The 26,325-nt window shown below is 41.1% G+C and overlaps 1 protein-coding gene across 2 annotated transcripts in view; it reads right to left on the bottom strand.

Moving 5' to 3' along the window:
- The window catches only part of PPM1H (protein phosphatase, Mg2+/Mn2+ dependent 1H), a 129,864-nt gene that overhangs the window by 25,443 nt on the left and 78,096 nt on the right, over positions 1-26,325 (bottom strand). For both annotated transcript variants that reach the window (XR_010720793.1, XM_066183169.1), the window contains exons 5-6: positions 16,859-16,943; positions 9,627-9,745 (exon numbers count right to left, since the gene is read on the bottom strand). Coding sequence is in view for 1 of the 2 variants with exons in the window: in XM_066183169.1 (XP_066039266.1) it covers positions 9,627-9,745; positions 16,859-16,943 (204 nt within the window). In the remaining variant the exon portion in view is untranslated. The remainder of the gene's footprint in view (positions 1-9,626; positions 9,746-16,858; positions 16,944-26,325) is intronic.

Genomic DNA, 26,325 nt, shown 5'->3' on the forward strand with positions numbered 1-26,325 from the left:
GTAGAAAAGGCAAGCTCGTGCCCAGCTAGATCTAGCTGCATTTTTTTCAGTTAACTTTGTTTCTTCTTTTCATTTCAAAAGAATTATGAAATGCTACTGCTGTCCAAAAATACTGAACTAGGCCTTGACATATGTACCACCCACAAAGTTACATTTGGACTCAGGATCAACATTTTGGAAAACCGGGCCAATTCGCACCAGGAGCCAAAAGAGATGTCAGAACAAAAGAACTAGGACTGACATGATGTTACTCATATGCTAACTGAAATCTGCTCTAAATGCATGGTGAAAAAATAACCAGGAGCTATTAAATGAACAACACAATCTACAGAAGAAGTTTCTTAGAGTGCTGGGGTCATTGTCAGTGCTTTAACACTCTTTAAATAAAAGATTATCAAAGTTACCTGCATATTTCTAGGTCAGAACATGAAAAACCTGTCAGCTCCCATCTGCAAATTTCAGAGCCAAAATCCTAGATAACATCTTACATGTATTATGAGTTCTCCTGCCATATAAGATACATTAAAACTGGCCTTCTGAAAGCACATACAAATTCATGTAAGAGCAGAAGTTGATGACAAAAACCAAAATCCACATTCCGTTTTCTTTCATGGCAAACTGTGTAAGGTTATTGGTCATGAGAAGAATTGCATTGGCATCCCCAGGCACAACAGATGGTGTTGAAAACACAATCTACTCTGACCTGGAAGGTTCAGTTCTGTGCATGACTGGGGAATCCAGACTCAGTGCTCTGCTTTTTCATGGCCCTTGGCTTTAGAAAATTTGTCTGTGTTTCATATCTCTGCTTGTAACACCTAATGGTAAACTGAGAATTAAATCTAAGGAAGAGCAAAGAAAATCATCATCATCAAAGGGCTTTAGCTTGAAGCACAGAATAAACCTACCAGGGGCAAGCAACCAAGAGAAAGTACTACTGCTTCATTGAAGTCCTAGTTCACACTGAGTACAAGGCTAAAGGCATCTCTGAGACAGGTTGGTAGATTTCGTGCATTTCTAGCACTGCTTTGCTATCACTCTAAAAGCCCCCAAACCTAGGGCCATCCATACACCCTCCACCTGCCCCAACTCTCCCCCTCACCCAAAATAACACAACTCCCAATAAAACTACCCCAGCTATCCAAACAACCTCCTTCTCAAGCTCAACTTGCTTTGGTCACACCAACAGAAAAGCATGTTTTAATCTTTAAGCAACACAAAACTTGATAGAAACTCTTTTTTTTTCCCCTCCCACACAAATAATCAGTAGAATGGAGATCACTCTTTTGGCAACAGAGCTTAAACCACGAGTCCAAAACATTTCTACTGTCTGTTGCACTACAGGCACCTAAACAGTGTAAGTGCATGCTTACTATCAAGAAGAAAAGATGTGTTGTGCAGGTTAGGCAGGAAGCCACTGAAAATTATACAATTTATGTCTCAACTCAGCTACAATCTTAAAAAAAATGTCCTTATCCTTGTGCTTCTGCAGAGTCAGGATCTCTAAATCCAGACAGCACTGTCTAAGTACCCTCTAGATAGGTTAGCTCCAATGTTCAGTGTCTCAGTATTTTTCCCCTATTGCTCATCTGACACATAGTTTAATGAAACAAAATTACAAGAAACAAAGATAATTAAGGCACACAAACTATAGCAATGTTTGTTAAGAGAAAAGATGATGGCAAAGCCAAATTAAAGACCGATGCACGTGCACACAGGCACAAAATAGTTTTTAGGGGAAGCTCTACCTCAACCAAGATACTCTCATAGGCCTTCTTTCAAGTAGAGAGGAAAAAATACAAGCTTAAAAACACTCATTATTTACAGAAAATTCAGAAACACCTTCTTATGAACCTGAAAGTGTAAAATGCTTCATTTTGCAAATCCCAGTTCTGTCTACCAATCTACAGATAAAAAGTCTTTCAGCATGATTTGTACACACCTATGATCTCTGGCTTGGTCAAATCAGACTAATACATGAGCCTTTGACCTAGAGGGAGCCTTCACTGCTGTGAACAGTCCTAAGATGGAGTCTGGACTTTGGAGAGCACCAGCACCACATATTCCTGTGGAAGGAATTCCTAAGCAAAACAAACTATCCATTTTGGCCAGCCCAGTTTAAAGACTCAAGCACCAGAATCTTTTCAGGCACTTCCTGGAATGTGGCTGACTTTTTAGTCCATTCACCTCTATAGGAGCATTAAAAGAAAGTCGTAGAAGAAAAGTCAGGGACAGGATTGTCAAGCATCTCAAGCGTTTAGAGAGGTCCTTGCGCAAAAAAAGATAAATCAGGGGGAAAAAAAATTAATGAAGGTATTTAAAAGCAGAGACTGAGAGGGACAGAGCGAGAGTATTGCAAGTGCTTGTGGCCTGTTGAGCTTCCACTACTGAGTGACAAAACCTGTGTGCAGATAACGCAGCTGCACATCAAGCAGGTTCACCTTCCGCAACAGCCTCAGCAGGCTAAGTCTTTCCTTTTTGCCCTCAGTGAACTTGCTGCCTTGAGCACTTCTTAACATTTATTTCATTTCTTCTACTCTTAAAAGGCAAACAGGAAGGTTCGTCAGCAATTTACTCTGGAGATAGAGGGGTAAGGGAAGTGGGCTGTGAACACTCCGTGGGCTGAGTGCACTGGAGTGCACTGTGATGGACAGAAAAACCATTTTTAAATTCGTATTTTGCCATACTTCATGTTAAAAGGTTGTTGTGAGGCAGATGGGAGAAAGGCTGCATGTAAATTCACAGTGCCTGCTCCACAGTTGCTAGCTGGGATCCTGTGGAAGCAAAGGAGATTGAGGTTTAGGCAGAATCACAAAGCAAATTCTTCTTGGAAAGATCTCTGTAGTGCAGTATGGAGGAGGACAGTGAGACACAGTAAGCAGAGACTTCACCATTCCACTGCAGTGCTGGAAACTCCTCAAAGGAGCAAAGGGCCTCCTCTCAGCCAGAAGCAGAGCTATAAATCAATCTTTGGTAACAAGGGGAAGAAAGAGAACTTCTATGGACCCAGCTGAGCTTATGTCAAATTTGTGCAGATGGGAAGGCAGAGAGAGCATGAGTGTGGAAGGAGACTTCACCATATCAGGAAGAAGGGCTGTTTTTGCTTGGGATTTCAGATTGAAGATTATCTCATTCTAGTTTAGTTTCCTTCTAACAAAACAGACTGAGATTCTTTTGTTTGCCCTTGCATATGCAGCACCTGGTTCCATGCCAAGGCAAAGCCCAAGTGGAGATGCACCATGAAGCAGGGACAGGTCTTAGATGCATGGCTTCCAGAAGGAGATGCTCTTGCAGGACATGACTCAGACCAACCTCATTCTTATCAGTCTCATTTGACCCCAGAGAGGCCATTTACACAGAGCTTTATTCCAGACTTAAGCTTTTTCTTTTGCTGCAGCAGTATTTCTTTTCTGTTTCTGCTTTCTTCTGCCCCAAAGACTGGCTCAGCTCCTGTGGCATGTGCACACTCGGGGGAAAGAGCCATTCATCACCGTCAGGAGATGTGCACAGCATGTCAGCTCTCACCTCCTGCTGCTCCTGCAGTGAGGGCTGCAGATCTTGAAAAGATGCATAACATGCACATTGCAAACAGCCATTCATCATCCCAGAGCTGTGCCCCAGACACCCAGGCACAGCCCAGCAAGCTGCTCTAGTTGTGTGCACCAACGAGGCGTGTCCCCTCCTGCTCCCTGCCACCTTGCAGCGAGAGACAAAAGCACAGACACAGAAAGCAGGGCAGGTGACTGCGGATGATGGTTTCTGCTGCAAAAATGATATCCTCTCTCTCTCCAGAACGGCCCAGTGCTGCAAAGGTGCCCCATAATCATTAAATTATGAAAATGTAAGTTGCTGGAAGGAAATTAATACCAGGCATGACTGGGGAAAAGGTTGCTTTCTTGTGAAGTAATTATGAAATTAAAATTTGATCTCTCCCTGGCGATTGTACAAAGCATACGGTTGAGGTCTCAAACACAATGATACAGCCAGGATTTCAGCAGAAGAAACACAGAATGTTTCACTAGACAAAAAAAATCTCAATTAAAAAAAAACAAACGAGAGAAAGGATGACTTTTTGTAAATTACATGATTTTGGCTAAAAGGTACAATCAAGCAGGTTAGAGCACAGGGTTTGCAGACTTCCAATTACTTCTTACAAGTTGGAATCAAGCTGTTAGGAAATGCAGCTTATCTGAATAAGACTAATAATGCTAAACTAATTAGACCCACAGGCATTAGCCAGCAGATAAATTCAGGCCAAAAAGAGGGACACTGTCACTTTAAATACTGCCTTGGGATCGGTGGAAAAGCTAATGAGGAGTGTCAGTTGGGGCTGTTTTATTAGGTGGTTCTCTAGAGACTATAGCCTGAGGTTTCTGTAGCAGGGCTTCTGTGCTTGATTCAATAAATCAATTTATATTAAAAGAGGGTGCAGCACAGGTGCCAGCTCCATAAAGCATTTCTGTGGCATTTCTCAATCTGCTCAGGCACCTCTTGGGCAGGCTACCTGAACGTGCTGTCAAAGGACATTGAGCCCAGCAATAAAGAGTAAGATAGTAGCCACACTGGCAATATTTGTTCAAATCAGCTCACACATTACCAAGCAAAACATGTACATTGGCTCTCACCGGGGTATTCTGGATCCCCAATAAGTGATTAATGAGAGCCTGGTTTTTGTGAGCTGGAGTCTGAACCGCAGACGGCAAGGCGAGCTGCACAATGAAAGCAAAAGGCATCCATCCCAAACAAAATAAAACGGCTTGAAAAGTGAAGTTGCTTTTTTAATCAGATGCTTAGAGGCTGAAAGACATTCCCTGTTGGAAAGAAAAGGGCGAGCACAGAGCAGGCTGGCAGCTTTCCAGGCAGTGGACAATATTGACTCTAGAATAAAATGGGTTTTGCTTAGTGCTCGCCTCAGGGCACCAGCCTCCCTGCTTTGGAATAAATCATGCGGGCAGGCAATTCTCCAGCATGGGCTGACCCTTGGGGGCTCACCCCATGTGCCACAGCACCCCCTCACCAGACACATGGACACAGAGCTGGCAAGAGCTCCACTGCTGCTGCAAAGACAGCGTAGTCAGAGACAGTGCCCAATTTTCCCACTCGCTGCTGCCTTGGGCTTCAGCCCATAGTATGTGTTTGGCACTACAGTGCCTCAAACCATTTCTGGTGGGGTGCAGTACAGCTCTGCTGCTCAGCTCTGCCTCTCCTGGAGGGCAAAGGATGCAACCAACAAACAGGTCAAAACCCATACTTGTTACCTAGGTCTCTTTTTTCGTGCTAAAATCAAGTTAAAAGGCTGAAGTTGTGATCTGGAAACAAGCCTTTAAAGAACTCCACTTCAATGCAAGAAGTAGAAAAGCCACTGTTTTTGTTCCAAGGAGGAGCAAAAAACTAATTTTGAAACCACCAAAGTTGATACCAACTGGTAGTGCCTTCAGTTAAGTACGGCTCCTCCAGCCCCACAGAAGGCTGAGAGGGGAACTCTGGAAGGAGCCACAGTGAAGGACACAATGAATCAGAAAGCCAAGTTTGGGAAGGTTCTAGAATACAGTCAAAGCAAAGTACTTCAAAATTGTTCACACTGGATGTACATGTGAAGGAAATCTGACCAACTGTGTGTTAACTTTAAATAAAAGCCAGAGGCAGAGAACACTAATTCTGCACAGTCCTTTAAAGGAGCAGCTATGACCAGGTCTTCTGTTTTCCCCTCCATACTTCCACTTCAGGTTACTCACCCCCCCTTTTTAGCACTGACCACTCTCTGCTTACATGGCCTCTGAGTTTTTCCTGTTGCTTCTCTTGCCAGGACTTGTCAAACCCACCAGGACACCTCTCTTCAATACAAGTCTAACCTTTGTAAGGCATGGGCTTGAAAACTCCAACCCAGAGACCCAGCTGTGAAAGACTGTCAGTAATACAGATATCTGCCAGCAAATTATGGCTCGAGACAGCTCGAAAGCTTGTTCAGCAGGACACACTGCTCTTAAGATGCCTTGCCAGCTACACTACACATTTTGCAATGGTTGTTCAACCACAACGCACATGGGGCAAGCATGCAGGAAGGGCAGCTCATGGTCAGCTCCCAGCAGTGTGGGATTTATTCTACGTATATTTAATACAGCATGATTTCTCATTGCAATTGCAACTGAAAAGAAAGGAGAAAGGGTAGGCGAGCTGGAGCAAGAAGGGAAAGGCTGGTCTCAAAGCAGTTACAGGCAGCCTGGACTAGTGATGCGGTACACATTGCTGGATCAGTGGTTGTCCTAATGCTGTGGGGAAACTTGGCAGCTGTGCTACCACTGTGGGCTGGGGAGACAAAGCCAGTGTGGAAACTTCACATGAAAAAAAAAAAGAAGAAAAAGTAGAAAGAAAAATTAAAGGGCCAAATACATTATAATAGACCCAAAGACAATAATCTTTTGTAATCCAAACAAGCTGGGCAAGCCAAGGCATTGTCGAGAATCTGAAAAGCTCTGGAGCAAACGAGAAGGATGAAAATGAAGAAAAAAAAGTCATACAGCTTCTAATACAAAACACAAAAAGTATACAGAACTGTAAAATAAAACAGTATATTTTCCTGAGGAAACATCAAAGCAGAGAGTGTTCTACATTCTCTCACTAAAATATTAATTAAGTATAAGAATGGCTGTTTCTTCCTAATATCACCTGCACCGCTCCACATGTGTGTACAAATGTCAACACATAGTGAGGTTAGTGACCAGAAAACTATTCAGACACTTGATCATCTGCATTGTATGTGATAAAAATTCAGCAGCATTTTAGTGTATCAAGCTCTGGCTGGCCAAAGCGCCATCTGACATTTTCTAGAAAAGGAATATATATGCTAATTTATTCTCCATGATAGATAGTGTCCTTAGAAACAAATGCAAAACAGACATATCCTCGGCCACTGTGTCCTGACGCATCGGTTGAATCCAGGAATAAGAAAGGGAAGAAAACAGAAGCAAAATCGTTGAAGTGGAAAACAGCCGCTAAGAAACCTCTGCCACTTCAAACTGTCGCCCCTGAGGGCCCACCAAACTGGAAACCTAATGTCTTGTCCACAATCGCAACCACTCAAACTGACCCAGACTTTTAGATAAACAGAAACGGATTGCTTCCCCTCTGCCTAGGGGATCACTGCACACAATTCAACGGATAACAAACACCTTGGGTGAAACCTTGCAAAAAGAAATGGATCCTTATTTAGAAGGGCTCTGTTTTACACAAATGTTTCTCATCTTTTTATTATCCCGAGGCAACCAAAGAAAGAGGTAACTAATGCACTAGTTGTGCAATATGGAGCAGCTGAAAGATTCCAATTCTTTTACTAGGACAAAAATGTAGGCCCCATTTTTCACTTCCATCCAGAAGTCAAAAGGAACAGCAGGGAGAGGTAGCCTCATCACAGACTCCACATGCTTCTGCTTGGCACAGGCCACCTTTTTCTGGGACAATACTGTGGAATTCAGACTTGAATTTTCAAGTCACAGTTCAAGCATTTATTCCAGAACTGCTTACAGCTAAGCATATTGGTACTGAACTGGTGACAATTTTTGCATTGACCATATTAGAATCTGTAACTCTATCAACGTGTGTCCTAGACTTCAGGAAATTCAGAAAAATCAACCGGAAAATAACTGTCTTCTCCTCCCTGTTATATGCTAGAGTCAAGAGAGTTCACAAACCAGTATTGAAAAGCAACATGTTGAATCAAAGTTGCCAGCTTGACTTACCAAAGCTCTTCTGCCTTACTCACTATCCCACATTTAGAACTTCTGTTCCTTTTTCTAATGGCAAACAGTACTAACTATGTGACAACCATTTTGGATAAGGTAAAGTGCTACGCACACATTCACAAGTGAGGTAGAAACAAATATACAGAATTAAACTGTGTTTAAAAGTTAAGTGAAGATCCATTCCATTGCTGTACGAATCTCAACACTCTCCTGGTGATTTAGACTGGAAAAAATACTGTAGTAAGCAAAACTTCACTGAGTTTTCTGACATTTCATTTGGAATCTCTAGTGTACATAAATAGTTATTTTCCCCCTCCATGCTTTACTTTATATTTATCAATACCAAATCTGACCACTGTGATGCCCATTTGCATTAATCACTTAATTCTTTGCAGTACCTCATGGTCATTCTTGTTTAATAGGAAAAGAGCTGTGGTGTCACCTGCCAATGCTGCAACTTCAGCATTCCAACCTAATTTCCTTTCCAGACCACTAACCAACCAGGGAAATGCAAAACAACTCCCTGAAGAAACCCTCTTTGCCTTCCAACCATGATGACAGAAATCTGTTCTTGCCCTCCCTTCAGGAAGTTCCTGGCCTATGGTATTTCTGTAGCTCTCCCCCACATGTTTTTCGTCCCAACTGGCATGTCACATCTTGAAAAAGAGCTTTTGGAAGTCTACATGAAACCATTCTTTATTGGTGCCTCCAGAGACATCTGGGAGTTTAACAAAAAAACCCCTTCTTCTGCAGAAATTAGGAGACTGTCTCATGATCTTCCAAATGTTTTGCTGTCTAAGTCCTCAGTTGATCCAATGTTCTCATTCTGTTCCTATTCTTTTGCTCATGCCTGTAGCCTTTTTAAAATGTGACATCATCATTCTCAGGGTGAAACTGCATATTCTACTAGCAGCTGTTCAAGATGACAGATGATGGTTATTCTCAGATTTACATGTTCTGCACAAACACATCAGATTATATTAAACTTAGATCATTACCCTGCAATTAAAGCATCATTATATTTATGGTCCATAAAACATAGAACAAAGCAAAAGTTATGTAAAGCTGTAGTTGTATGTGAGCATCCAGGCTTCCAAACCTAAAAGAGGCTTTCTTTTAACCTCTCTGTTCTTTTTTTCCTGTAAGGTCATTTACTACAGACCCTAAAACACAAATGTCATGGAAATGAAGACCATTTGCATATATTGCGTTTTTGCCTTTATAGGTCATGCACAGAACTCACAACAGCAAAGAATAGGGCTTCTCCAAGGAGCCTCTTGAACCAACAAAAAACAAAGAAGACATTTAGCCAAGAACAAAAAAACCAACATCATTCTTTCTGTCTTCACTTCTTGAAGTCCATGCTGTTCATTCAAGCCTTTTCATTTTAGGGCTGGTTGTGTTCAGATGGGTCCATGTGTAGAACAATTCCTCAAGGGATATCCAAACCAAGGGCCATCTGCAGTGGAGTAGGGGAGGCAGCTCTTCCCTTCCGCAAGCTTTCCTCAGCATGTGAAGGAACGATGGCCCAACATCTTGGTTTAAAAAACAAATGTCTGACACACTGATCCAGAATTTATAAAACATTACTTCCAAGATAGGAAAATTGTTTGGCTTTCAGAAAGATCCCCTGGCACATCTTTGCCTTTATATGCTTGCTCCGCTTTGAGTGCTCACACATTAAAATGAACTCTCTGAAGAGAGGACAACTTATTTAAAACATTATCTTCTAGAAGAAAGATACACCTGAAAGGAGGAAATGCCTTTTCTTTTAGTATGCAAGGGTACACCTCCATGTTTGATGCAGTGTACACTAATCAAAGACAGGTACAAAGCAGGCATTGGCTTGGGGAGAAGGCTGACCCCATGCTAAGAAGGACACAATCTTACCAGCCAGTCATGTTGAAATCACGGTACAGCATCCTCTTTCCAACTTCCTTGCGCTGCACCCTCCGTGGAAATTCTAAATGTGTGAATTCATTTCCCAGCAAGTGGGGCTGCATGTAAGCCTGCGGGCAGAAATCAAACCACAGATACCACATAAAACAAGATATCATCTATTTTTAATGAGGTAGTATTACCATCCCTTCCTGGTCCCTTCCCACACAAATTCCACCCACTCCTTTACCCTTCTTATTAAAAAGGAAGATGATGCGCTCCATTTCAGCAAACAGTGCACATACACCATTTCTGCCCCTGCCTATTATCCAGCAGCAGCTTTATAGGGAGGATTCCTCTTGCCTTCAAAATCCTTCATTTCTTCTCCCTGCTCCTCAAGATTTAGGATCTCTAAACTATACCTCATTCATTGACCCTGTAGGAGTCTGCAGAGCTTTGTAAAACAGAACACATGCCGTTTTGTAAGTCAGCAAGAGAGAAAGGAATGATCAAATACAAAGCCGTGGAGAGACCTGGAGGGGTGAGTGTGCAGTGAAGCTCAAGCTTTTTGACTCCCAATAGTTCAGCTATGCCAACAACACAGAAAACCTAACACTGCTACCACACTTTGTCACCACCTCAAGAAAAATGCACCCCATCACATGACACTGCAAATAAACACAAGCTACAGACCAATTTCTTTTCTTGGTTTTGAAAAACTGCATCCTTCATATAAAACAGACTCTTAGAAAGGCAGCAGCAGTTTTGTGTCACAACCGCAACTAAGGTCTTTGATGGTTTTAATGTTGAAATGCACTCATGTCCTTTCTGGTGCACTGCTCTGCAGATGCTGGGAGGTCTCTTTGCCAGAGTTGTGCCTCTGGCTCATATTCTCCAAAGCTGACCACAGTTGAGAGCATCATGAGGCTCTTTGTCCACTGTGTAAATTTTTGGATTGAATTTATACACAGATCACTTGACATGATAGGTTAATCCTAAACATACACTATTTCTTCCTTCTGAAATAAATCTCAGTCCTTTTTTTTTGGTACTCAAATAAACAAACCTTTCTCTCTTCCTCCTCAAAGCCGCATTATGAGCAAGTTCTTATGAAAGACACAGTCAAATTGGCTAGGAAACTGAAAAAGTTGCATTTCTTAACCTTTTTGCAGATAACTCTTTTTCCTTATCCAGCCAGTTAAGGCAATAAAGTCTGTCTTATCTTCAGCAGCAGCTGTCATCAAGGGAGATGAAATGAGCAGGGGTTTAGTTTGTGTGTATGTCATGAATCTAGTGCTCATCAAAGGTAAGCAGCAGGAAGCACTGGAAACCCTTATTGATCTACCTGGCATCTGTCATGCAGACAGTTCACAATAAAATATTTCCTGCATTTAACAGTTGAGCCTGCTCCCACTCAATTTAATAGGGGCTCTATCTGGCTCAGCACATCACAACGCTAACTTTCTATCAGCTTGTCCCTGTTCCTGTCACCAGACATCCTTCCAGAAAACACCTCAAGCTTGGCTAGAACAAGACCAGGGAAGGTTCTTGTGTGTAGCCAGCAAGATTGGATTCTGCTTTCAAGAGGTGGCTTTCAAGCATGTAAGTGATCTTGACATCGCGATCCCTTCCCAGAACAGGAACTCCATCAAATTCTCTCTGTGTACAGTTAAGGGAATTACATTTTTTTTCCTTCAGTCTACAGTCAGCCAAGGTCCCCTTCTCCACCCAAATACTGTTGTCAAGGGCCCTCTAATTGGATCCCTCTCCTCATTACAGAAATGGTTGAGAAGCAATAGTGACTTTCAAGAGGTTCAGTAGTATTAGTCCCCATGAAGCTTTTCACACTTCCAGAACTCTGGAACTTCTTCATTTAAAAGTACATGTAAGCTTTTTATTTTATTTATTTTCATTCCAGTTTCAAAAAATACAGAAAATTCCTAATGATTTGATGTATCACAACATATGAACGATATTTCTTTGTATGATAACAAAGAGTTGGATCGTTTTGGTATTTTTAGCTTTTTTTCTAGTCTATGATATTGTAAACAATGAAGTCAGTCTGCACTGAAAGTGCAATTCAGTTCACTTATTTAAAAATGCACAGTCTATCTTGATCAAAACATTACAAACTACTACCAACTAAACACTGTCACCTGCCTACAAAACAAGGTCATACTTAAAGAAAAAAACCATCACACCTGATATCAAAAGGAAGTTATCTAACCTTGAGATTGTGAGATTATTAGTCTGAATAAGAGGTCCAAAAGAAAAACATTACAGGCTTTTAGCAGTTTTTCACTTAAAAACAAGAATTTCCTTTATTGAAAAGGTAAAGCAATCAGGAGAGACTGCACTGCACTGCATAAAGATTTACTCAGATGGAAAGTCTGAGGTCATAACTGAAATAAGATTAATAAAGCTGGCACAGTTACCATAGACTGCTAATGTTCAAATAAGACTTCTCTTCTGCAGCCAACCCTCAATGCTTGATTTACAATCCAGAGATCTTAACTTGATTCTAATATTTTTGGCGTCAGTGAAACAGAGGGAAAAGAGCAATTTGGAAGTTTCTGGTGTCTGTGATCTGAATTCTTATGTGAAAAAATGGGGATTTTCATTGTGCTTTGCTTTATATTTTAATTTTCCATTTTTTACCATTTTTAGACAGTTATTTTTGATGCTTCACTGGTAATTCTACAGAGAGAAGAATGTTCTAATACAAAACTCAGCTGCCACTTTCAGTTGGCTTTGTTGAGAACTGTTCTCCATGGACAAGGCAGGACTCTTCTCCCCACCTCAACAAAACCATGCTGGGCAGCAGAACCAAAAAATAAATAAAAAGCAATAGTTTAAAAATCTACAGATCTTTCAGACAGATATACAAGCAGAACTATGAAATCTCCTCAAGTGATCAAACAAACAAACAAAAAAAAAAGGTAAGTGAACTGACTACCAGAATTTAACCTGTGATGATGCAACATATTTTCCATTTTAAAATTTGTTTAGTCTTGATTTGCAAGAACCTCAGATCAGAAACATCACTCAGAGAACCTGAAACTTAACAAATAGTGTGGCTATCACACACTTCCTATATCCTTACGAGGTATTTTCAGACCACACTGTTATTCTGTGTTATGGAACTGGGACATTTTTTATATTTTCTCTTTCAGAAGCTGTTAGAGCTCTTTGGCATAAATCTGGCATAGGCTGCACTGTGTGTTTTTGGTACTCTGCCATTTTATGGTGTATTTTGTGGCTGGATGTATTGCATACAAAATTAGTTGTTTAAAATGGAGTTCAGTCAAAGAAATGTTAGTCATGGTTGTTTAAAAAGGGCATTTACTTCCTGCTGTGTTTCCTGGTGATTAGAAAAGCAAACATGAAATTAAGATAAACCCAGACTTAGACACTCGCATGCCAGTTAATTAGGTGGCAGGAAACACTGCATGTATCTTATCTGTATCTCAGTAAGGCTTGCCACTGCCTTTTCCAGCTCCTTCCGTAGGCACTGCATTGGAAAGTTGCCGGCACTAGTGGTTTCATGGCATTCTGAGCTATTTTCAGATTTGCTGCTTTCCCCTACACCAACAATATCTTACAAGTTTATACTTTTATCATACTGTGCCCTTTTCTCCAAAAGAATATTCTACTGTATGAGACTACTGCTCACAACAGCATGCACAGCCTAACGCACCCAGAAGTTTTGCAAATGACTCAGCCGTTATCATAGGGACACATTTAAACCAAAGAGAGATTAAAAGTAAAGGATGTGGAGGTAAAAGGAAGGAGAAGACTAGAAGTTAAATCCATCTCTTGATTGGTCTCTCATGTTGTGAAAGGCCAGGACCTCTTCCATGGAACCATACATCTCTTTTACCACAGCATCACCCACTGTGTCAGACGGCTGAAGCAATCCTATGCTGGGTGATACAGGGAGCTAAAACCGGAAAGAGAATTACATCTTGACTGACTTGTAATCGAAGTGCTGACTGGACATTTAGGAGATCTAGGTGCATTTCCTCTTCAGGTTCTGCAGGCATCTTTCAGCAGGTGAGTTAGTGTCACTTTTATCCTCACCTGAACAGCAAAATAAGAATAGATCCCCTTTGAGCCCACTACTACCTCGGCTCAGGAACCTTTGCTTGAATGGTGGCAAACACAAAGAGCACCCATGGTCACTGCACTTGTGGCCACCCAGTCTCTACAAGCAGGGACACCTGCACTGGTAGCAGTGGTGCACCATTTCTGGTGAACTTTTGAGGGGCTGTTCGATGCACACATGAATATGCTACAAACACCACGTTGATTGACCTCACAACATCTTGAAAGTGCAACTTCAGTAACTAATAGAAATACACCCATGTGCAGTACACTCAATTCACCATTCATTTAAAACCCATTTTCCAAGGGAATAGGTAACAAAATCTGTCCTATTTACTGTTGCAATTTACACTATCATGACTAAAATTAACAGTCTCCTTAGGAGATGAAAGAAAAATTGCTTCTGGGTGCCACTGCCTGCACAACTGCTGAATGCACCAGAGCAGCTCCCAGTAAACACTGGATTTTTTTTTCCTTCAAGATACACTGATCTGGGAAGTCAGGAATTTTTCCAAGTGCTGTGGGGAGCTTTCCTGCTACAGTGCTAAAAACAAGAGACACAGAAATTCAGAAGAAAAGGAGGCTTTTGAATGCCCACCAGTGGAAGGGAAGCAACATGGCACACTGAACCTCTACAGAAGACGAAGGACCAAGGGAATACTGGTGCAAAGCTTTCACACTTTACATCTTAAGATGTGCACTCTGACTGAAGGATTGATTGTCTTCTACAATACTCTCACAAGCTGCCTGACACAGAAGTCTGTCTCTGCCATACAGCCTGCCTGAAGTCTGCAGCTGGATGCTACCCCCTCCACTGCCCTCCTATGGAGCGATGATCAGGCTCAGAGCCGCTTCAAAGTCAGAACAGCTGGACAGTCAACTTCTTCTTTTCAGGTTTCCATGCCAGAGATCTACTGCCAAGGCCATTCTTGCATGCCTGGCAATAAACCTGCCAAGACAGGGAAAACATTTGTTTCCCTCCCCTCTCAGTTACTCAATCAGTATTAGCTGAAACACAGTTTTGTCTAAGACTAGACTGGACAACTTCATATAAAAGATACTCACATGACCTGAAGAACTCATTATCCCATGGATTTCTTACCACAGAGAAATTTAGGCTCAGAAAAGAGGGCCTAAAAGACCATCCTGTGTGACTGAAGCAATCAACAGGCACTAAAGGCAGAGGGAAGCTCCTTCATCCTGACTGCATCAACAGTGTCTGCTGCACAGGGAACAGCCTGCAGGCTGTAAATCTATACCCCCCCTTTGCTTGTACAGTAACTTCCTCATAGTGAACAGTATCTCTGCATTTACCAGGTAAAATATTAAAGCAAAAGTGATTAAGGGATTTTCTTCCTTCTGTGCAGGGAGAGCAGTGCAACATATTTAAAACAAACAAACTCAGCTTTAACTGCAAATAAGAAAATAGACTCAATGTAAATAACTCCCAGACAGAACAACAGATGAGAGATGTTGATGGTAGATTAGACTAATAGCAGAACCTGGGGACAGAGAAGTAAGAGGAATTATTTGGGATCCAATTAGCAAGACAGATGCAAACTTTGGAGTGTAATTCTTATGCCAACCTTGCAAGAAATTTGGGGTCATCTTTTTCTTTTTTTCAAACACAAGAGTAAAAATCTTACTTAGGAAATGTGTTTGAAACGATCTGTAATTTTGTTTCACGCTCTTTCTGTCTTGCATGTATTCTCTTTGAACATGATACCCATAGACCTGGCATATTTGTTACATACAGAATTAAAACAGACAAAGGTAAAGGAATTTTCCACAGGAAACAGCAGAAATGCTTTTCAGATCAGCTACTGGTTTCAAATTTAAGCCAGAAAGGACATCAAAAGAGAAAAAAAACCCTTGTAGGCAATGTTTTATCTCATATTTCCTACAGAAGCAGCAGACTCCCTAGATGCTAAAGATGCTTTTTATTTTAGAGGCAAACATTATTTTAAATGTAACCGAATTGTAAATATTTATTAGGCCTCTTTTCCATTTGATTCTCTGAATATGAATAGTTCCAAAGCAGTATTTCCTCAGAAATTTTCAGCTTCAAGCCAATGAATCTGACTGAAAAGAAATTAAATGTGACAATTGAGGAAACACAATTTTTTCTTTAAAACCTCCCACCACCACCACCTTTCAAACACTGGCATTCTGTCTGGTTTCAAACCACAGTGCTTGGTCCAGGCTGAAAATAGAAGACACCTTAAGACCTAGGAACACCACTGACCTTGGCCTGTTCACCTTCAGTCAGGCAAGGCTGAGAGCAAGCCTGCCTTGGCTGAAGCTAAAATTTCTAAAAGGAAAAAGCAGGAGAATGGAAGAAGCACAAAGGAAATCTCTCAGCCAAACGTTAGGAACGACATTTTGACAAACAACTAATCAACTTCAAGCAACTGATCTGTCCATTGATGAAAACCTTAAAAAGTAACAGGATGGTTTGTATGAAAAATAACACCATACATTTTGCCTTTTATTACTCTGGCAGCTTATCAGCCAACACAGCTTGGTCTATAAAGCATCCCATGTGTCCCTAGCTAGTCACCCTGTCCCAGCTTTATAGGTGCTGGTACAGTAAATAAAACTAATCTTTGATCACCCATCCTATCCTGCAGCTACTAATGTTCACTGAGATCACCTCTAAGCTGGATATCTTTCTCCTGATGGAGATACTACCGGCATACTGCTAGAGTAAATTAACTGAACTCTGCAATACCACTCACATACAAACAAAGAGCAGTCTGTGGTATTTCATACTGTCACACAGTAAGCACTGGGATGGATTGAAATACATCTGTGGCTGAGTAGCTCTATGTCTAAGCTCTCAAAATTCAACACCAGTGTGCTGCTGAAGGGTCTGCAGCTGAAAAATGTACACTGGCACAGCCATGCTAATCGATAGCCTTTGCTGAAAAGGTAATACTCCTTTCATTGAGATATGCACCACCAGGGTTTTCTCCACATTTGCTGATGGTTTAAAGACATGCATGATCAGTCACTGGTGTTCAGTGGACACATCATCCTTCCCTGAGCCACTGTAACTCAGCAGCATTTCTCTGAGCCTTTGATGTTACTGGGCAATGCTTGTCATGAGCAGCACCTGATTTGGTCCTCAGGTCTCTTACCAGGTACTGAAGTCGCTGGCGTTCAGTCTCCGGAGTGAATTCTGAAGACATTGGAATGACTTCGCCATTTCGGATTATTATAGCTCTGTAAAAGCAACAAAACAACATCAGGACAGAAAAAAAAAGTAAAAAACTCCCAGAAAACCACAAGGTAGTCATACTCTTATTTTCTTCAGAATCACAGTCAAATAAAGCCATTTCTTTTGTTGTCAGGAGAACAGGATAATTCCTGCCCTGCATCCTTTAGCTGGCTAACAAAGTATAGTTGCATGAACAAGTTCTATTTAGAGCTCACAAAAACATCCAAGCAACAAAGGGAAGTTACTTCAATTGATATCTACAAGACCATCTCTATTAAGTGAAATGCAGACACCCAGAGGAGATGCTGCAGAATCACTGACTGTAGAACAACTCTTAGCAGTTTTTAGTACCAGTTGTGGCTGACACGGTCCAAACTACTGGCTTCAAATGACTCATGCAAGCACTTTCCAATTATTAACTGGCCAAATGTCATGTCAGAACATTTCTACTCCAACAGTAAATGGAAATAGCAAAGCAAATCCTACTTAACACAGATTTAACTAGTTACCTGCTGAAAGATGGCAGGTAATGGAATGACCATCGATTAGCCAGGAGATTTCATACACATTTCTGCAAACGGCAGAGAGAAAATTTTCTCAAATACCCGCCTGTTGTCTCTTAACAATCTGACATGCCGCACACAAAATATGGTCCAATCTTTCCCTGATGTAATGCCACTGGCTGGAAGACAAGTCACAGGAGGGAAGAATTTACCCGGTATTTCTACTGCATTCTACAATCATGAATTCACAGAACTATGTCCCTTTATCTTTCCATTATTTATCTCTCTGTAAGTAGAGCAATGCCTGGCACTTTTGATAAACTATGTATCATGCCAAAGACTTTAATGCCTGTTGTGGAACTGTTTCTCAGCTATCAGTAGATAAATTCAGTGTTTGGATAACAGCAATGTACCAGCTCTCCTCTTGAATTTAGACAGAATTTGGTGTAGCTAATAAAGTATTTGCCACTTGGATTCCAGTTTCTCTATGTTTTAAATGGTCCCATTTCTGTGATATTTTCACCCCATTTATGTCCTATTTATGAGCTAGCTTACTTCCCTTGATAATTCAATCGATTTGCTGTCATTGCCTCTGTGCCTGGTGTTCTGATGGCATTGCAATGCAACCAACAAATACAGCGGGCACACAAAGACTGAAAACTTAAACTTCTAAATTCAAAACACAGGCATCTTGAGAAAACCAACTCAGGTACAAACCTGAATTTCTGAAGTTAGTGGTATGGGACAGATTTCCAAGTCTTGTGGATTGGTCACTAAACTAAAATTGTCTTCAAATTGTAACCTACTATTGCTAGTACACAGCATTATCTATGAGTAAATGAACTGTTCACATTTCTGAGATTCATGTGGCAAAGACCAGATAGGTTCAGGATGATGTACGACAATGGCAGATGTGTGAAGAAGCTCTGGCAACAAAGGGAAAACTGCACTACTTCAAAACGTAACAAATTTACTGCTCTTGGACTTCCAGCACTTGTGTAGGAGAATCCTGTGTAGAAACTAGAGGTGGCAAGAGCGCAGCCTACAAACTGGAAGGTTCCCACTGGCCCGTAATTAAAAACAATATTGTGTACTTGAGACAGACATGGTAGTTGCAAATCTTTAATTTCCTAAAAAAAATTTGTGCATAATTTTTGACAGATTTTTCTTTCTCCTTTAGGGAATCTGACTACAGGCTTAAAAAAATGCCTATCCAATTAAAAAAAATAAAAGTTTGCTGAAAATTTTTCTTTTGCATTTCTGAGACAGTCATTTAAATATGAATTAAGAACTCTACCATCTCTCTCCTGCAACAACACTTTTACTTTTGCAGTTCCTAAGGTATTCAGCTTTGAACCAGATTAATTTACTCAGACAGTGAACATTTTATATAACTTTTTAATATGTTATTTGATTCACTTGAGTAGGCCTCCACTTAAGGGGTCTGTGGGTTTAGTACAGAATATGTACTCTGGCAACAGTCTAGACTAGACAGATCAAAGGAGCTGATCAGACACTAACCAAACTTTACACACTAGTTTAAGTGAGTCATAAGGGATTTTCTGATCTTTTGCTTGTCTAAAAGAGCTAATATAAAACCACACATTGATATATCTGCTAGCATATCAAGCTAATTTTCTAATTATTCTTTGCTTCCCCTTTAATCACCATTTCACAGGAAATCCATATTTTAAAGACCACTCAAACCGGTCTGGGGTTCACCTTTTTCTTTGTGCACATTGACATACTTCCTATATATTTTGATAGCTGTCATTCTCACTTCTGTGGGTAGAACTGGGCCCTGAGGGACTCACATCATATAAAAAGCAATTCAGAGGCGAGTGGGTCAACCTTTCATAGATCAACTTTCAGAATTGGCAGCCACCTGGGATGAAAAGCACAACCCAGCACACACACACACATACATCTTCAGAGGGGGAGGAATTAAAGCAATACTGTTGATACCTGGTAAAAGAGAGTTTTATGTTTTTCATTAATGTTTTCAGCAGTTGGACTTTATTCAACTTGCAAGTTACAGCTGTTCATAAGAGTCAAACGATTTGATCTGAGGAATGAGACAGCTCTAGATAGGTGTAGAGGGAGGGACATAGACACACATGTAACAAGGCACGGGTCCAAATTCAACTACGGTGAGCTTATAAGCCCATACTGGGCTCTTTACCTTTCTGCACTAACTGCTTAGCTGTTTCATGACAGCAAAGGGTATTTCTGATGGCCCAAGTGACAAAAAGGGACACATTCGTTAGCTGTCTCACTGAGGGGGCTGGGTGCAAAAGCCTGCCTGGGAGCCACCACCCTGCCCAGTGGGATTTTCCCATGTGATTGAAAAGGTGCCCAAAAAGGCCCTAATTGGGTTTGGAGACTGAAGTGCCCTTTCCATGACCTTGCAGTGACAGAGCTGCCAAGCAGCAACTGAAGGCTTTTTCCACCGAGCAACCTCCAGAGCCCTGAATTCAATAGCCCAGAGTCAATAACTGCTCACGAGGAGGGAGCCTGGCTGATGTAGCAGCTGCAAACAGCTCCAGCAACTGCTTTTAGAGACCCACTCGATGCAGTCCTGCAGGACAATTAATTTTGACTTTACACTTCCTAATGGACTAAGCAGCAACATGGTGTTACATGAGCATTACTGCTTCTGCCATGCATGAAACACGCATGTATGCAAGGAAATAGTGTTCTGAAAGCATTTAACTCCCCATGTACTGAGGATATATGCACATATTCTTTTATGCCAGAATACAGCTGTCCTATTAAACTGTCAGAAATAACTACATAGGAAGCAAGAACTCCTTGAATAAATGCCGTGCCCAGAGAACATCTGATTCTGCCATGTTTAATAGTGACATTTTAATTTCCACCACAATGGTGAAACACATTATAGCAGAGCCACAGGGTGAGCCTGCCAAAGGCAGATGGATGATTCATGTTTGCAGAGAACAAGTATGTCAACACTAACCAAATATTCTCTGATGACAAGGTTGCTTCAGACCCATACCAATCATTAATTTATATCACCAATGAATTAGTAATTAAAAAAACAAAAGCTTTTTTTGGCAGGATTGGAAATTGGGAGTCACAGATCTGCAGCCTCCTCAGTGCATTGCCCTCCATGCTCTGATGCCCTCTCCACACAGCACTGTCTACAGCAAGAAAATGCTCTGAATGCTTGAGGCCACAGAGGCCAGTAAGTCACTTATTCTGAGCTCTTCTAAAAACAAACTAGATTTCCCTGAGTTCTTTCCTCTCTATTGAACCCTAACTCCCCACCCACAGGAACTACAGGATTGTACCTGCCATTGCACTTCAAAGTAAACAGGAATATATTGGAGAAAAAATTCCCCAAAACACAGCTGAAGTAGCCTAAAACAGAAGAAACAAGAATCTGATTTTGTATCTCTTCTCGCCGCTGGAGTACTTCTGATCCAGAAATGCCACACCCTGAAAAAGTAAATGGGGGGCAAGAGATGTGCAGTGGCTCAATGCACAATGCAGGACCAGCAGTCATGGCAAATCCTACAGCTGGCTATATGTCTGCTCAGTCACATATAAATGAAAAGAAACACCAGGAGCTTAAAAGGCTGCATGTGCATCTGCAGAAAACAGTGTATTTATCTTCTGGATTGACATGACTGTATAGTCCATAATGATCAGCTAAATTCACACAGAACATTAAGTATATGGTTATTTTCTATATTCAGAGTCAATACTTAGAAATTGTATTTGGTGCCTTAGTATACATTCGCTTTTAAAATACATGGAGGGTGAAGCAACAAAAGGATAAAAATCTGCCACTGTGCTGTACTGCTGCTGTGATGCTCAGGATGTAGCAACAACACTGGTTTAAGGAAAATATTGACATATCAACTGTTTTTTTGCATTTTTAATATGGCTAACAACTACCATCTCTCCTTGAATAAAGCAGGGGGGTTTGGTTTTGTTTGTTTTCTCTTCTGCGGAAAACACAATCAGCTGAAAATTGCACAGCATCCTTTCTATGTTTCTTATGAGAAAAAAATTGAGGAAACTCATACATTTTAGAGAGAGCTCTTGTTGGTTAGTCTCATTTAATCATCCAGAGAAAGCAACACTTTAGTGAACAAGGTCAAAAGTGTAATTCCACTGCTGTCACAGGTCTATTGGGATTCTAGTGTTCAAAACAAAGAGACATCTCCAACTGTTAGGAGTATTCAGGGGATACCTTGATTCCATTACACACTTTTTCAGCCAAAAATGATTTGAAACGCAACATTAAACTGCACATTTCTACAACACAGGATAAAAATCTGGTAAAGGTGACAGAGAAAGACCATTCAGAATACCCTTTTTGACAGTTTATATCAATTCCAAGCCACAGGGAGGCTGTATCCATTTTGTCAAAAGGTGTTAAGCATGTGGATTCAGTACAGATGAAGCAGAAGTGTCTGATCTGTCTGCAAAGGTATTAGAAATGTGTCAATGAAAAAGAAAGAGGGATTAAACTGACAGAAAGAATAAGGCAGCGTTTTATTATATTCAAAGGTGAACTAAGCAGTAGATTTTAATTAGGTGTGTCACATGATAGCTGTGGAAAAAAGAAAGCAAATCCTAGAACTGTTGTATCAGTCTATATGGGTACTTGTTTATTTTGATAACTAAATACATATATTTAAACAATCCAGGGAAGATCAATGCTAATGGTTGGTAAGCTTCAAATCAGTTGTGCTTTTTTTTATTTCTTTACCTTTTCTTAATTGCTAAGAAGTGAAAGATAACAACGATGGAACAATCAAAATGAGAAAAGTTTTTCGCTTTTGTAAATGAAGTACTGGAGCTTACTGCCATTATGATTACTGATGACTTTTAATACATTCAGCACTGGCACCTCAGTTTTACTTCTTCAAACTGAATTATTCTCACTTAGTCCCATGCACACCCATTTCTCAATGTTTCTTTAGAAACCAGGTGTACAAACACCTCACTGCAATAAGTATAGAACTGATCTCATATTCCATCCCATGCATTCACTAACTATGTAGAACTACAGTGCAAAGCCTTTAAACTATTTCCTTAATTTCATGAATTAAGGCAGGCTGGGGATAGTGAAACAGACTATTATATAACATTTAGCTGGCATTAAAACAGTTTCCAGTGATGGCATTTCCATCACCATAACTCAGGTGGAAGCAACAGTCCTCAGCAACACCAGAAGAAACACCTTCTCTGCCTCCTCCCACCCCAAAATACCTAAGATAATGCCCCAGCTCTTACTTCATCACTATCAAGAAGAAAACAAGCAACAAACCATGGAAGGAGTAGAGCCAGTGAAAATTGTCTCTGCCCTCAGTTTCCATTTACTGCCACTCAACAATTGTGCCACCCTGATTTCTTTGTATTTTTCAGCACAAACATGAGCCTGTTAACAGAAACGTTGTGACAGGATAGAAACACTGAATCATTTTTCTTTCAGCCGAACAAAGCCAACGCTAAGCAGGAGCAGACTCTCCCTGCTTGTGGCTCTTCCTGTGACAATGTAGTTTCGTGTTTCATTGTGGGTTATAGCAGGCTGCTCAGACACTTTCATTCATCACTTGGGGGAACTTCAGCTCCCTCAAGCCAATAAAAGGTGTGAAAACTTGCCTTGGTGAAGTATTGCAAAAGTAATTTCCTACAGGAGTGTGCTCTGGCGTTTCCTGCCAGAACAATGAAGATCACTCCCAAACTTCTGTTCAGGCTTTTTGCAGACTGCCAGCCACCCCAGTTGCTCCAAGGGTTGGCATCTCAGTAGTAGCACAACTGCCGAGTGCAGCCCCTGCTCCACTAGGACACTGACTGGACATTCCCAAGGATTTCATTCAAGGTCCTTTCTTCATGTCTTTGCCACAGCATGGAGCCAAACATGCTATACCTATCCTGTGGCAAGATGAGAACCCCCTCCCACCTTTGAAAAGAAGCAGAAAAAGAGATTAGAAATCCAGTCCCTGAAAGGCCCCCTGAAAGTTGTCTTTCAGAGGCACCTGCCTACACATGAGCTGTTCCTGTGCAGAAACACGTAGAGCTTTATGCTGTTTCCAATTACCTGACTCATTCATATTTATATTTCTAGTGCTTATTTAGTGATTCCTTTGGAGAAGGCCTCTGGGCACAATAAGGCTGCTGAAGTACTCTAAAGCCACTATTCTGGTGGTCTGATTTTACTGAATTAATTGTATTATTTTTAATAAAGGATCACAAACAGGCAAATAGAAACTGTTTCTGTAAGCAGAATAACACAGATTTCCATGGAAGGGCTTAATTCTCATGTTCAATAGCACCCGTGCCAGTCACAATTTTCCTTTCTGCCACCAAAAATAACAGAAATCAGAATTTTTAGAACTGATCTGGTATTTCATCTCATGTATTCACTAACGATATAGTAAGCAGCAGTAAAAAGGATTTTCTATTGCTGGCAGTCACCCTCTACCCTATATATTGCATCTAACCATGAGAAGCACCTGGCTGTCACCAACAATGGAACGAAATGACTTCAGGTGTTTCTGCATCACTACTGTACAGTTTTAAATTAAATGTAATGCTGAGCTTACAGGCTGTCCACAGAGGAGATGGCTTGGAGAAGACACGTTGCCCTATCATTTTTGACCCCCGGAGGGGTATGCTTCTAGTTGTCAGTGCCTCTTCAGTGGGCTGCAGCTCCATTCCCATGAGACTCTACTGTGAGTGAATTCCCTGCTCTCGTTTAGGTCCTCAAGTGTGTTGCTTGGCTGACGAAATCTAATTATGGAGCTATTATTAACAGTTGGCTTTATTAATGGTATATTATTTTAGGGCAAATTATATTTTTTTGTTATGCCCATCCCCCACTAATGTGATGGCACTGGCTATCTGTATGCAATGTTCTTGTTTAATTAATCAGGAAAGTAACTTTTGCTATTGAACCACTAGTGATTTTATAAGTTTACCTACACACTTCTAAGTAAAGTCTACTCCAGCTCCAGTAATACTAACCCAAATGTGAATGAATGCTGTGTAATTAATTGTGTGTACTTTCCTGATGGTTTATATCTCAACACATCAATCTTTCAGAAAGGGCTTCAGCTGGCAGCTAGAAAGCTATTAAAAGCCAGTTTATAGTGACACTACTAGCACACAAAAACTGCCCACTGTTGGCTCCAGTACCCTTGGGCTGGAGATTTACTGCACTCTTAGCACTCATTTTGCCCTGATGATTTCAGTGTATTCTTCATCTGAACACAGTTAAGTACAAGGCTGCAATGATGACAGACCACCACATTTCTGTATCACGGCTGAACAACATGCCACCAATTACTCAGGCCATGCCAGGGAAGTGAACAAAGAGATGCAGTCACATCTCTGTGACCAGCTCTGAGCCTCAGGACTGGTATCTGAGGAATCAAAGTCTTTTTCCCTGCTGTCCAGGATATCACGTTCATCTCCAAGACAAGTTACTATGGCAACTAAACCTGGGCTTAGTGGATGAAGGCATTGCTGTGCAAGTCAGTGTTTATTTTGCCAGTAATATGGCTGGGATATGGCTGTCCATGAAAGGTGGAAGTAGCAAGGATTTTTTTATCTCTCTGCCCTTCACTGTCTTACCATGAATGACTTTAGCACCCAAAGTCATATCTACTTTGATCTCAGCTTTTCTGCTTAACTCAGTACCAGTCGCAGGGTATTGGAACAAGCTAGACCGAAATGTAAAAGCAAAGATCACAACTCATGCTCTTTGCTTACTCTTCATGGGTGAATTTTAACCCAAGCCCTGCTTCATTCACCCACACAGAAGTGACCAGAGCCATCACTGCAAGTCCCAGGAGCAGGGCTCCAGCAGCACTGCATAGCTGAGGCTGAGACTGAACAGCCTGGGCTGCCTTGAGTTTGCTGAACTCAGGTGACTTGAAAAGCTTTTTAACACAGTGAGGATCAGAGCAGACTTTGAAACATTCACCAAGCTAGCCTCAGGTGCTCCCTCTGCCCCTCCTCCAACAGTACAGAATGGAAACTAGAGAACCAAGGTGCCCAGCCTGCTTTTCCATGCCTTGGCCCTGGCCCTGCAACACTGTAGTGAAGAACTTACATGTCTCCGTGGTCAGCTACAAAGGCACAGATTAAAAAGATAGTTTGTTTGGAGTCTGTTGCCTTGTATTTTTTCTTTCTTTGTTTTTTTTAAAGGCTGAAACCCCATGAGAATTAAAGTTAATAGAATTCTTTATTCCTGGAAACCAGTATCAATGAACTGTAGCTTTATGGTTTACTGGTATTACTCCAATAGCCAAAATTCTTCTCCTTCCTCATTATCTGGAACGTAAGATAATGACCATGTGGTTAGGACCAAAGATTTAACTGAATGTACGCCTCGATGCAAATGTTTACAATGGCTTCAGTACCTGCTAATTGTCATAGGTATTGCTAAGGCATATGCTCTCCCAGGAAAAACAAGAGTTTGGAAAAGAAGTAGGACATTTGTTTTTTCTTCAAAGCCTGCAAACATTTACTACCAAATTAAAAATTTCTGCCAAGTCAGTGCTGGAAATGACATGCCAGTAACCTGGAACTGGTCATTCACTGGATAACTAGAAAATGCTCTTTCTTAGCACTGTGCTTTGAGTGAAATGACTTCTTTCTAATCCAACACCTTTTCTTCACACTTTGCCTTAAGTGTTTCTTGAAGTGCATTCAAAAACTTTACCCAGCACAAAATCCTGCAATATCTGAGGTTGCTGTTATTCCAATGAATCTTGTGCTACTGCTTCCCCCTGAAAGGAGGCCAGGCAGGAAAAGGGAAGAAGGGCTTTCTGCAAGCCTGCAGATCATGCTTCTAAGGAAAAGAGACAGAAGGAACAGAGAGAGTGGACATGTCCATGTCTCC

This window comes from Chamaea fasciata, unplaced genomic scaffold, assembly GCF_029207755.1.
Source record: "Chamaea fasciata isolate MVZ Bird 193981 ecotype frontalis unplaced genomic scaffold, bChaFas1.0.hap1 SCAF_5, whole genome shotgun sequence".
Lineage (NCBI taxonomy): Eukaryota > Metazoa > Chordata > Aves > Passeriformes > Sylviidae > Chamaea > Chamaea fasciata.